Source organism: Poecile atricapillus, chromosome W (assembly GCF_030490865.1).
Source record: "Poecile atricapillus isolate bPoeAtr1 chromosome W, bPoeAtr1.hap1, whole genome shotgun sequence".
Lineage (NCBI taxonomy): Eukaryota > Metazoa > Chordata > Aves > Passeriformes > Paridae > Poecile > Poecile atricapillus.
This window is the reverse complement of record NC_081288.1, coordinates 42,128,974-42,142,347: the sequence shown is the minus strand read 5'-3', so window position 1 is coordinate 42,142,347 and position 13,374 is coordinate 42,128,974. Positions and strand designations below refer to the sequence as shown.

Here is a 13,374-nt window from a genome sequence, read left to right as displayed (position 1 = left end):
GTGAGACTTCCTCTGTGTTAGTAGCCAGTTTGCTTTTGCTCAGATTTTTCAATTCATGGTTGGTTTTTTTTCCTGATGTTTAACAGCTTTCTCTTTTGATTTTAGTGGGTAGGCGCTAAGCAGCATGAGTTGCAGGTAAACTCTATGCAGTTGTTGTACTATCAGGCACCAATGTCCTCAGCTATGTTGTTGTTCATCATACCCTTCTTCGAGCCAGTCTTTGGAGAAGGGGGAATATTTGGGCCCTGGACGCTTTCTGCTGTGGTAAGGCTTTTGCTGACTTTATTTAAATAATTATCACTGATGTAGTTAAAACTGATTGTAAGATCTGGTTCTTTGTGAAACAGATTTTTGTACAGCTGCTGGCTAGGGTGAGATGAGAGGGGCATGTGCAGGACAAAAAGCCCCTTGCTGAGTCTGCCCCACTTCCTCTGAGAGGAGTGAGTCAGTCAATTGATTTATCTCCTTATTTCTTGTTTCTGTTTAGAGGGCATCTGAACAACAGGAAAATATTGATATCCAGAAGCTTCCCCATGTGTATTAAGTGCTTTAGTTCTAGCTCTGACTCTCCACTCAGAGGACACTCTCAACTTCCCTTCTGTGGAAAGATGCCAACTTTGGTGGTTCTCTAGAATTAGTAGTTTATTTTCACCAGGAAGACTATAGTTTCTCTCCGTATCCTTCTGTCCAAAGAAGAGCCAGTGGCATATTCTTACTACTGCTGATTGTGCCCCTCAGTGGTGGGTCATTTCTTGTAGCATTGCATTTTATGAATGGGATAGCAAGTGTTCACAGTAATAAAATCAGATATTTTGCTAGAATAGGTTTTGTTGTGACCATAAATAAGACTTTATCTCAAATGAAGAATACAACCTCTATGTGAATGAGTATCCAGATTTTCCAAATCACTCTTACATGTTCACCAAGAGTAAAGGAGAAAAGGCCTGTGGCTCTATGAGTGTATATTTATGGATAACATACCCTGAGCTGCTTATACACATCACCAGTGCCTGTACTGATTTGAAACTGTTTCTGGTTTTGTTCTCCCTATGTTTTTCTTGCCTGATGTTTTGCATTTGAAAGAAACTAAATATCTTGGACTGTATCTACAAATTTTCAAAAGCAAGTCAGATTACTGACTGTGTCCATTAATCCACAGATAATGGTACTGCTGTCTGGAATAATAGCCTTTATGGTAAACTTGTCCATTTACTGGATCATTGGAAATACATCACCTGTTACGTATCCTTTGTAACACTGGTAGTTTCTTCTGTTTCCAGATTAATTATGTTGGAATTCATTTGGGTTGGTTTATGTGGGAAAATGGTTTGGTAACATTCCTGATTTATTCTAAATGATGAAGCTGGAAAAGCACGTTCTGTTTTAGTGCTTTTTGTTTCTTTCTTTGGGATTTGTATAGGTAATGGCTGTTCACTTGCTGACATTCATACCTGCAAGGCATTTTAACTCGTGCTTTGGCTGCCTTGAGGAAGTGTTGGCATGTCCATCAGACTGCAGTGAAAAGGGGTGAAAGGCTTTAGGTGGAAGTTAATGCAGCCACAGAGATCAGGAAAACTGTGTGAGTTGAGTCAACACAGTGTACCATTGCATGTTTGGGTGGAACTAATGAAAATTCCAAGTGTTTCTTTTTACAAAAAATAATATTGGTGTTGGCTATTATCCTTAACAGATGTCTAGGTATAACATGTTTGGACATTTCAAGTTCTGCATCACCCTCCTGGGAGGGTGCCTCTTATTCAAGGATCCACTGTCTGTTAACCAAGGCCTTGGGATTCTGTGCACACTGTTTGGCATTTTAGCCTACACGCACTTCAAGCTTAGTGAGCAGGAAAGCAATAAGAGTAAATTGGCCCAGCGTCCATAGAGCAAGAGTTTCTGAAGACTTGTGAAGGAAAACAAGTATTTAAATGTGCATTGATTTTTAGAATGCACAGAATTGCCTCATCCACTTAGATCTATGGTTTTAGTTTAACTGCCAGGATTGTTATTCTGTAACTAAACCAAAAGAACTGAAGGATGTAAAATGCTGGGGTTTTGCCATTTCAGTCAGTCCTATCGTTTTCATTAAATTAAAACAGTAACTTAAAAGATAGAAAGGCACACTTCAAATTGCTGTGGAAATTGTACTGAAGGAATTATATTTTTTTGCATACCAAATGAGATCATGATGGCTACAGTTATAATACAGAGAGAAAGAAAAAGAATCCTGTCTCTGTGATCAAGCCAGTATTGCCATTGTGATGAAACTTGGAGGCATTTTTATGCAGATGTTCTAGTATGTAGTGATGCTTCCTCATTTTTGTCTGATGAACAATGAAGAGGGAAACATACTTTGTCCAGTCATTTTTAGAAAAGGCTGCCAGACTCATTCCTATTTCTTGTATATGCTTTCTTATCTCTGCCTTGAACACAGATAGATTTTTAGATGAAGTAGATAAAATTACAGGTAAAGAGGAAAGCAGAAAGCTTGAAGCCACAGGCCAAGGTGTGGAAAAGTAGGAAATCAGATCTAAACAGTTCACCTTAATTTTCTCTTTTAATTTGTCAGGACATTAATGAAGTAATTAATGTTTTCAAAAATGTTGTTACTGCTTTATAATTTTCTCTGTGCCAAAACCAAGACAGAAGATTTACACAAGATCTTGTAAATACCTGTGAGCCTAATAAAATCTCTGATTTTGTGGTAGTAACCAAATGTTTTGCAGCCCTTGCACACAGATATCCATGCTAAAAAATACTTTTGAGAAGGCTTCAGAAAGGTCAGCATCTTTAATGGGTGTGAAGGTTGCCAAGTTCTCTCTCTTCCCTTCAGCACCACCTCCCTTGCTCCCACGCCTTTCCCCAAGAGTTATTTCGGGTGGGATCTGTAGGTTTGTCTGTTGTCATCGTTTTAGGGGTGAGGCCCAGGTACTGTCTGGGAAATGCTGGGTGTGAGGCAGCATTTCCTCAACAGGCAGTCCTAAGAAATGTATCTGAATGACTGGAGAGTGCAAGGTGGGACCTGCTTCTGCTCTAATTAAAAAATGCTTTGAAAATTATTTTATGACAGTATCAGGCACTTATTTTGACAATGTGGATGGAAGAAGTTCAGTGCTGTTCTATTTTAAAAAAGGGAAGAAAAAATAACTGCTTTCTGTAAATCTGGTGAGAACAGATGTTCACTAGATTTGCAGGGTTAGAATTTAATTTGCAGCATCTTAATCTTTACATGTTGGGGTTTGTTTTGTCTTCATCTACCTCTACCAGATTTAAAGAGGGGAACTGTGTGGAAAAAAACAAGTATTTAAGTTGTGCGGCCATGGACAGAAATAATATTTAGTTTTAATTTTTTTACAATAGAGGTAAGAAATATTTGTGTTGGAAACAATGCAACTTTTCTCAAGCTTGTAAATTATTTATTCTGCTACAGAGTTCTTGATTTAAGAAAAAGTTACTCCTCTCTGTAACCTAAGTTTATACGGTAACACTCTACATCAGTTCAGAGTTACAAGTACCTGAATAATTTTACATCTTTACCAACTGTTTCTTGGACATTGTAGTGGTCCAAGAATAATTTTTTTATTACAGTTTTGTAGATCTGTGTAATTAGTTTAAAAATACAGCCTGGACTGCTGAAAGATGTGTTCAGATGGTCAAGCTCTGGATGCATATCCTTCAGTATGTACACTGAGAAAGCCATTTGCATTAATTTGTGCTGTGCACAAGTTCTTTTGAGATGTAGATCGACTGCAAAAAAGAAACAGCTAGAAAACAACTGAATTACATGCCTGTAGGACAAAAATATTTGAGATGGATGTAAATATAAATATATATATAAAGTGGTAGAATGAACTAAACAACCATGCCTGGAAATTCAAAAGACTCTGTAAGGAGAAGAGCAGATCTGCAAGAGAAAATTAACAGCATCATTTAAAAAAGTACATTATAAATATAATCTGGTGCTGGAAGGTGTGTGTGGGGGAGTCACTTAAGCGATGTGATTTTTTTTTTTTCATGCATTCAAGAACCCTATTTTGAGATTTACTTGTTGTATCTAATAAATAAAGTATCTTGAACTTTGTCATATGGTTCAAAATATTAAATCCAGGATGCTTGTGTAATTGTGGGATAAATAGATCTTTGTATGTATTTTTTCTTTGGATACCATGTGTAGGGCGGGAATAAATTTTTAATCATTTGTCTGATATCTGCTTATTGCAGAAGAGATGAGTTGTTCTTGTCTTTTTTCATCTTCTACTTGAATTACGTAACTTTGGGGGTCTAGGTGTGTATAAGACAAAATGGAACCACATGGATTTCTGTCCATATGAATATGGCAGGGAATTTTGAACTTTTTGGACTTTTGGCACAAATGAGGGAAATTTAAAATCCTGAGGTAGAACTGGAGTCTTCAAAAAATTACTGATATTTATTTGCTTGTTCTAGTTTTCACTACATATCACTTGAATGTGTTTTCCTGGTAAATGCATGTAAGTGCACTGCTAAGTGCAGTCTTGGCTTCCTGAAAGAGAAATCAGAGACTTGCCATCTTCAGCAATGTGTAGCCATCACCCTGTGTGAGCTGTTGCAATTGAAGCCGTCCCATATGTGCCTTAGTGTTTGCTTTCTGCTTTTCATTTTACTTCATACTTGATATGACTAAAGTGTCATATCAATAGGATAGGCTTTGCTCTTTTTCTGCCATGCAGTGCTTTCCTGCTACATTAGCATTCTTTTCTTTAAAAAGCTACCATTGATGTAGTTCAAATGGAACTGTAGATACCAAGATGGCAGTTAAAAATGAGAGCAAATTATTCTGATTCAAATGTGAGTGACTGGTGGTAAGTTATCTAGCCTTGTCCTCAAAAACACTTTAGAATAATATCCACAAGGTTTTCCCATTTTCCCCAAAGCAATAGGAAGTGTGTCTTCATTTAAGAGATACTCAGTGTAAAGCTTTGCGTTGCCTTTAACTTTGGTAACTTGGCACTCATTTGACAGCTTTTGCATCGGGTTTTGTACAACTTGCTAAGTTCTTGCAGGCTCTGGGGCAGAGTGCCAGAGGAGTTTTCCTGTAGATGGGTGAACAGCTGCTCTCTCAGGCTTGAGGTTGGTGGTTTGCTGCTGTTACGTGTATGAAAAGGAGGCTTGTCTTGCAGGAAGTCTACAACCTTCAGGACAGAACTGCAATTCAGCAGGACTGTATCCTCTCTCTGTCTCATTTCATGAAATGAATGCCCAGCGATGGCCTGGGGCTAGAGCAACATTAAAACTTGGTTTAGCTACCCATATTTTTTTATTAAAATTTTAAAAAAATATTACTGGTAGTCAATGCTGGTTAAATATTAAGGTGAAATTTCATTTTTGTAATATCTTATTATATAAGAGTTTCAGAAAAGTGGTTTTTAACATTTTGGAGTTGAGCTAATGTCTAACACACATCTTGCTTGCAAAATCTGTCAAAAGATGCTGGATTTCATAGCTGGCTGTATGTATCAGTACAGTTGGGCTGCTGAAGAGAGGCCTGCTTTTGAGCAATAGTGGACATTGGCACACTGTTCAGGTATTTAGCAGAGACTAAGGAACATCTGGCCTGAAATTCATCAATGTACTCGGGGAAGGAAAAGGGCTTACTGATTGGTGAGAGCTTTTTAACTTTCTGATTTTTACGTTCCTGCTTTTAACAATAGGCTTGCAAGTTAAGGGAATTCAGAGAGCATGACTTAGCCCCATATATCACCTTTCATATTAAGATTTTTCTTCCAAGATGACAGTTTTTCTTCCAGTTAAATAGTTGTATCTTGCCTTGATTATGAAAGAAACAGATTTCGGATTAAAGACTTGCAGGTGTTTGTGTTATGGGTTTTTTCCCTCTTAAAAATTTATTTTAGCCTTTCAAAACCCAAATTCCCTGTTTAATGAGAAAACAAAAAAGGGGAAATTATTTTAATAAATGAAAGGCTACTGTGTATATATAGTGAAAATATGTTTTGTTTTGCAAAATAATTTCACTTCTAATTTTGAAGATGCAGCTCTTTGTTTTTCTACTGTTACAACTGGGCAGATGGAAAGAAGCACCAGCTTTTCTGCTTCATACAAGTTTGCTCTTTTTCTGCAGGTGCTCTCCCTCTGATTGCAGTCTCAGCCTTCCTTTTGACAGCTCAGTTGTTGCAAAGATGATTGGGATGTCAGCTGCAGAGGGTTGAGAACACAAAGGAAAAAATTATAAGCAGGAGCTGATATAACTTTGGGTGATGAGAAATCTTACAGTAAGACATAGACACACCTTACCAAACAGGCCTGTGCTAAGCAGGAGGGAGAGGTGTGGGTTCATCTCCAAGCAGGTATTGCAAAGAATTCAAGAGCTAAATAGTTTGCATTCTTACTGTACTGTACTAGTTGACAAATTTAGTATAAAGCAATTTTTAATAATATAAATTTGAAAATATAAATGCTGTGGGGGAAAAAAAAAAGCTGGATTCAGACAGTATAAGATCTTTGCCAAGCTTGTTCCACAGCAGTGATTAACCTTCCTTGAAAGAAAGGAGCTATTGTTTCTCCCCTGCTCCATTGATGCTGGGCTTGGTGAAGGAAGGTTTGTGTTCCTGAAACTCTGCTTTTTTTCAGCTGTATCAGTTGGTCCAATGAAAACATATCACCTCTCCCTATAGGACTTGTCTCCCTGGAGTTGCTGTTTCTGCTTTCATCTGACTGACGTGGATCGTTGTCCTGTCTTCCTTATTTGTGTATAATGACCTGAAAGGTCTAATGCATCTAATGATTCTGTTCTATATTTCTGTGACCCCAGAGAGTGGAACATGCACCATTGCCTTGTTTAACTGCAGTGGCCAGTCAGCAGTAGGGAATCCAGCCCAGCCCAAGGGGTCATAGTTACAATCTACAGTACAAGGACTAAAGCAGGGGGAAATGTGATCCCTTCTCATTGTTTCAGTTGCCACGAAGTTTCTAATACTTTCCAGTTTTAGTCTTTGTCATTTCCCTTTAGTAGGTTCATAAGTAAGCTCCCTTTCCTGTTCTAGTCTGTTCTTTCTGTATAGTTATGATACAGTTTATGGAATTCTGGAATTGAGACAGAAATTGTATCACTTGCTCACATAAATACATTGACCTCACCCACTGCTACTGTTTTTTTATGCAGGGGCCCTTGTTTGCCTTCCAATCCAGAAAAACTTATTTGCTAAAAATACCAGAGGAGTCTGGTTAACCTGAATTAAGAGGTAATTAGTCAGCTCAGGAGTTGCACGTGCCTTTCCAGCTGCACTTGCTCAAAATGAAACAGGCACAATGTGTTGCCTTTATAATTGATAGGCAGGAACAGACATGGGCAGATTAAATATAATGTAATTAAAGTAAATTACATATTTAGAAGCAAGTAGGGGGAACAATCCAAAGGCTGCTTGGAGGATTGGCATTGCAAAGATATTTTCTGATCTGTTTGTGGCTTCACTGGAACATGAATACAAGCCATTCATTTGAAGGCATGTGGTTATATTCAAGGAGCTCCAAGAAGTCCAGCATGGCTGTGTGGGTAACACACACATGCAGGATGCACATGCAGGCTAAGCAGTGTGTCAGAAAAGAGCAGGATTATTTTTAGAACCATAGATGGTTGTGTCTCATCCAGGAAGTACAGGGAGGAGATCTCTGGTTGAAGCAGAGCATAAGAATGTAATTTTTAATAACTGTGGCACAAAAAACTTGGGTTTTACTTTCTTACTAAGCAGAGACTGAGATGCAAACTCTTTTAAAGGAGCTGTGTTCTGAAGCACATGGAATAATCATGTATATAATATATACATGTATATAATAATAATAATCTAAGACCATAGAATAGAGGTGGTTGTGATTAAACAAGAAAAAAAAAAAAAAGACAATGGATTAAGAAACAACTGAGAAGAGTAAATAGCACATGCACATCTAGGCAGGTTTTTAAATATAAGGTCTAAATTTAGATGCTTAACTCCACAATTAGGCAGTTCAATAACAGGGCCATATTTGTCACTGTGAATTTTTTACCTTTCAAGAGAACTTGATAGAACATGGCATTGGCTCAGCACTCCCAGAAAGGAAACTGCGTAATTGACAAGTTTCACATTTTTTTGTCTCCAACTAAATTAGGTATCCTACTCAACCAAGAAACTGAGTCCTTGTTCTGTTTCCTTACTCTGCCCACAACATTTTTAATCCTCCTTACTCTCTGGGGAAAATAAACCATTTGTGCACTTTATTTTCTAACTAGAGTGACTGAATGGGTCTTGTTTTACAATACACCAAAGTTATGTATTAAAACCTTGGATTAAGATCTTCCTAATCAAGCTTCTGTCTTTGAGCTGAATGGAAAAAGCCTCTCCAGCTCCTATTATACAGCATCAATGGTTGTGAAATAGATGCTTCTCTCCAGAGTGTCCAAAGCAATATTAAGGTCTGCGATCCAAAATGGTTTACTTGTTAAGTGCATCTCTTGTGGTGGTTAGTCAGAAACTGGTTTCCTATTTGTTAATCCAGTTGAGAGAAGAAACTTACAGTGATGATCATACACCCTCCAGGAAATTACACATTTCTGAAAACACACAATCCTGCTTTTCTGACTGTTAAAGTGGTTCTTCTGATCAGGATTAACAGTTAACTAATGTTTTTCAGCTAGTATCATTCCCCAGAGATGAGGTAGATTTTTTCTCAAACAAAACCTAAGCAAAACTTTTCCACAAAGCATTCTCCAGATCATTAATAGCTTTGTCTCTATTGGGATGGACGTGTAAACCTTAATTCTACACCTACAGTCTCAAAGAGTTCCAGCTGACAGCAGTGTGAATGGACATGTGGGAGGTTGGCACTGAGCTGCAATTGCTGAGCACCTGCACTAAGTTGGTTTTTTAGAAATAAATGCAAGTTTACAGAACCATACAAATACAGCTGTATTTGGATGTCATTCAAACCTCATCTTGGATGCTGAAGACAGAGATGTAAATTCAGAAACTTTGAGAAATTAGCAGATGTAGTTGAAGACACACTCCTAGCACACATTTTTGGCAGCATCAGTGGAATATCATGTTCCTGCTTAAAGGCACAAGTCCCGTGTCTCCCTATGGACCCAGCTTGGGCTTTTGATTGTGTCTCTTAATCTGTCTGAACTGAGAAGTTTATATGGCCCTCTGCTAGGCGGAATAGCCACGGCTGGCTGCAGAGTCTTCCTGTGCAGGCAGGCAAGTTTCCGTGCTGGGACAAGGGGGAAGGGTGACACCACACGGCTAGAAACGGGACCGAGGGAAGCGGGGCGGGGCGAGGCGCCTCTTTTCAGAGCCCGGATGGAACACCCACACTCGGAAGAGGTTTTGAAGGAGGAAGTGTCACACATATACGAAATGGTGAGAAAACACTATTTTCATGTACAGCCACCAGCCTCTCAGAAGCCTCAAAGAGCTTCTTAAGCACTCAATATATTTATGAGCCTTTAAGTTGTCTCGAAGCCTTTAGGAGACTGGCCCTGAGTCTCAGTGGCTTGCTTCTGGTCTCTGCAGCCTCCTGTGGACTGGCAATTCTCTATTCCCCTTGCCTCCCGTATAAAGGGAAGATCTTTGGAATGTAAGTTGTGCGTTGATCCTATTTTTATTTTTTAATTTATTTTTCAAATGTGCTTTATTTAGCTGAACCAATCTGTGCTACATCTGTTTCTACTTCCTTCATATCCTATAGTAATTCACTGGGTGTCACACAAATCACAAATCACTGAGATATTATTTATAAAGGCTGGTTACTTTTCTAATCAGTTACTTGTCCCTAAGCAAGCCAGGATTTAAATGCCTTCAAGTTTCATTGAGTGTAAAAGTAAGATAAGCAAGTCCCCTCATCTTTGGAGTTTCCTTTTAAAAATAAATGTAAATCAGTGTATGCAAAGATGTCTGAAGAAATTATTTTGTCTAATGAGATTTAAATTTGGAGTGCTAGATGGAGAAAAACTTACATAAAGACTTTGCTGCAAAAGTAGTTTGGCAGGATTGGATTGTAGTAAAAGCCAGAGACACTGGGATCTAAAGAGGGATTGTTTGCACTGGAAACTGGAACCAGAATCTAGTAAAAATGGAGAGCGGATATGCATATATAAAACATAGATAAATCCATACAGTTTTCTTCGTTTTAGTACAGTCATCATTTTAGTGTTGCATAAAATAATTGTATGGCTACATGAACCAAAAGGACTCGGTCTGTGTGCAGGGGTTGCCAGTGGTGTGTACCAGTACCGCCCCCCACCCAGCTCCTTCAGGCTTCTGTTTTTCCAGAGACGATTGTTATTTTCCAGTCTGTGTCAGCAAAGAGGAGTGTGTGCCCATGCTGTGGATACAATCCTTGGAGTATCAGTTTAACATACTAGAGTGATAACTGAGATGTGGGTAGTGATCCTGTCACGGAGACTGCAGGAAAACCAGAAACTCTCCAACATCTCTGCGTTGTTAGAGAATCAAGGCAGTACTTTATTCTGGTCAGGATGTTATTTCGGCCAGAATGTGCAACAGAAATTCCTTCATCCACACATGCTCGGTTTGTGCAGTGAAAATCATTCCGTCACAAATGGTTTCTCACCACACATTTCTCATCTTTATACAGACGAATCCCAAATCAATTCACGTTCATTGGTCTTAAATTACACAGATCTTCGTATTTCTGTTTTCTATTGGTTATTGATTCCCTCTGTCTTCGATGCTAATTTGATCCTCATTCTTCGGTTCTCTTGGCGATCTTTTTTCCCTGACCAGGTGTCTCCTACCGCACCAGGGCGGGTAATGGTCCTTGATGGTTGCTTGTCTCCTGTGCACCTTCTGGCTGCTCCCAGTCTGTAGATGTTAAGATCATCAGACCCCCGCCGGTGAACAGCGTCTTTTGAAGAGGAACTTCAATTCCCCTTCCCCTGGGCAAAGGCGAACAAACCCCTGACTAAAGTTACATTAAAAATGCTAGAAGTTGTATCATTTCCAACAATCCCTCCAATTTAAATTGTGTTGCAAAGGCCCTAACTTTTGTCACAAAGTCACAACAACGGCAGAAGGAGGTGATGTCTTGTATTTTTAAATCAGCCCTCACAGAAAAGAGTACTTTCAGTTTGAAGTACAGAGCAAACGAGTTAAAAAACACAACGGCCTGCAAATTCCCATCAGAAGTGCCTTTGGTAGTATCTTGCAAACCTTTCAGCTCCTTTGCAACACAGGAAAAGCTGGCTTTGGGTAACTAAAGTAGTTATCAGTGCTAACATGCACTCTTTGCTTCTCCCTGACTAACACCTGAGGGAAACTTCTGGGAATACGGTCGCAGTTCTAGCTGGTTTATCAGCCCAGGTGAGTGATACAGGAGATAACATTCAAGGTGTGGTTAGATAATACGGAAAAGACCACTGAGTGGCTCCCTGCCTTCAGAAGGAGCTATTTCCCCATTTCCATCTCTGATTCTCTGCTTCCAGCTGTGTGTCCCTGCTGCTTTCTTTATGATGTCTTATGTGTTCTTGATAAAGCAAGCTGACATACTAACAGCAAATACAAGTAAATATCCTGCTGTTGAATCAGATAAATCTGTGGTCAAAGGAGCCAAAGCCAGTTCAAAGAAATACTTGGCTCGGAATGCACAGCTCCTGGCAATGCCATTGTTTCAACGGGGCAACAGATGAGCTCCAGACATTATTTCGGTGAGGCACTGATGGGCTCAGCTGCATCACCAAACAGTGCAAGGAGGCTGAGGCAATCCAACACCACTCTTTTTCGAACATTCTCACCATCAGCTTACAGCCATAAGTGAGGAGGCAAGGAGGAGAATGGAACACCTCTCTCACAGTGGAATGCACTGAAATCATACAAGCTTAATATAATCTTCCTCTTCAGTAATGCTGCTAAGACAGCTGAAACAGATCCCACCTTTTCGCTGCCTGTCTGCTGCCACTCCAGTGATGTCCTGGGCCAGCTGCTGTGTAGCTGCTCAGTACTACCTCAGGGAAACGATCTACAGAAAAAAAAATGGCATTATTTCTCAGGTGTGCCAGGTCACTTTATCCACTATACAATAGGTGCACAAACAACAGAAGGGCAGCAAGAGGATGGAAGAAATGGCTGGGAACACATCTCTCAGGAGTAACGTGCCACCAACTCCATCCCAACAAAGGAATGCATGCTGAGTGTTCATCATCTTGCCATTAAACACCACCATTTTAGTGTGGTTGTGCAGCTAAGTAAGCCCCACAGCTGCTATAATTCTCAAGCAGAGCAGATAATGTGACTGATTAAGGATCAGAGAGAGGTAAGACAGACCCAAGTCAATGACTCCCTGCAGCTCTACTTATACCCCATCCAGTAAGAAAGAGTAAATTAAATATTGCGGTATCTTCTGCATTGAATGAGTTAAAGTTCAGGATTGGCAAATATCTACCAAAAAGAATATTATTCTAATAATTCTAATAATCCTATTATTCTATTATATCCAATTCTTATTCTCTAATAGATATGGGGGAAAACAAGTGTTCTTGAGAATCTTTTTGAAACTGTATTTTGGCATGAAAACCAGATCTGTGCTCTCAGATGTCTCACTGCAGTGCATTTCAGGGTATGTTTGTGTGAGGCTTGTTTTGCTTATGTGAGCAAACTGCAGCCTGTCCTCTGACAGCAAAGGCACTATGCAGTAATATCTCACAGTCCCATAGAAGTGGATTTGGGATTCTTCCCTTGTGAGTAGCACTACATGGTATATTTTTCTCAAGGTGCCCTACCCTCTGGCCCTGGTTCACAGGTGAACAACATGTTGTTAAGATAAATAAGGTAGGTCAGAAGTCAAAGCCTGCATATCTCTCCAAGTACACAAACAAACGCAGAAGAAATTGCCAAATTATTTTTAAACTACAAAAGTGACTTAAACTAAGATGCTAGGATGGATATTGCAAAACCAGCTGAATGAAGGAATACCAAAAAATCCATGCACTTACTTTTTATGGAGGTAAGAGATAACTGAGATATTAATGCTTCAATGGAACTGAAGAAAGTACAGAATAGTATTTGCATGGTTTCATCATCTGCAGTCAGAGCTTAGTTTGTGTCCTGCTTTTCCAGTGGCATCAATAGGTTTGTGCAACTTTTATGCATGAATTCCAAGAGCCTTTTTTGGGTGATGTAGATGAAAAAAAAACTTTTCTGCACCAGAAGGCGCAACCACCAGAGAACTTCCTCTAACAAACCTCCTGGCAAGGCCGGCAGGGGCTCTGAGTCCCAAGGCTCCACCACTGCAGTGGTTGGTGACTGTCAGACTGGCTAATGGAATCAGGGCAGGTGGCAGAAAAACAAGTTTAGTGGCACATACAGCCATCAAAAATTCATGTACCATTTG

At 39.4% G+C, this 13,374-nt stretch overlaps 1 protein-coding gene and 1 long non-coding RNA gene across 2 annotated transcripts in view; both read left to right on the top strand.

The window, feature by feature from the left end:
- LOC131592142 (solute carrier family 35 member E3-like) overlaps window positions 1-4,225 on the top strand; it is a 6,278-nt gene extending 2,053 nt beyond the window's left edge. The window contains exons 3-5 of the mRNA XM_058863443.1: window positions 106-264; window positions 1,160-1,242; window positions 1,699-4,225. Of these exons, the coding sequence (XP_058719426.1) occupies window positions 106-264; window positions 1,160-1,242; window positions 1,699-1,885 (429 nt within the window). The 3' untranslated portion in view covers window positions 1,886-4,225. The remainder of the gene's footprint in view (window positions 1-105; window positions 265-1,159; window positions 1,243-1,698) is intronic.
- Window positions 4,226-9,271: 5,046 nt separating this feature from the next.
- On the top strand, window positions 9,272-11,727 carry LOC131591856 (uncharacterized). The gene is made up of 3 exons (XR_009280473.1): window positions 9,272-9,386; window positions 9,540-9,603; window positions 10,773-11,727. It is a non-coding gene; the product is annotated as an uncharacterized LOC131591856 (long non-coding RNA).
- Window positions 11,728-13,374: the final 1,647 nt, after the last annotated feature.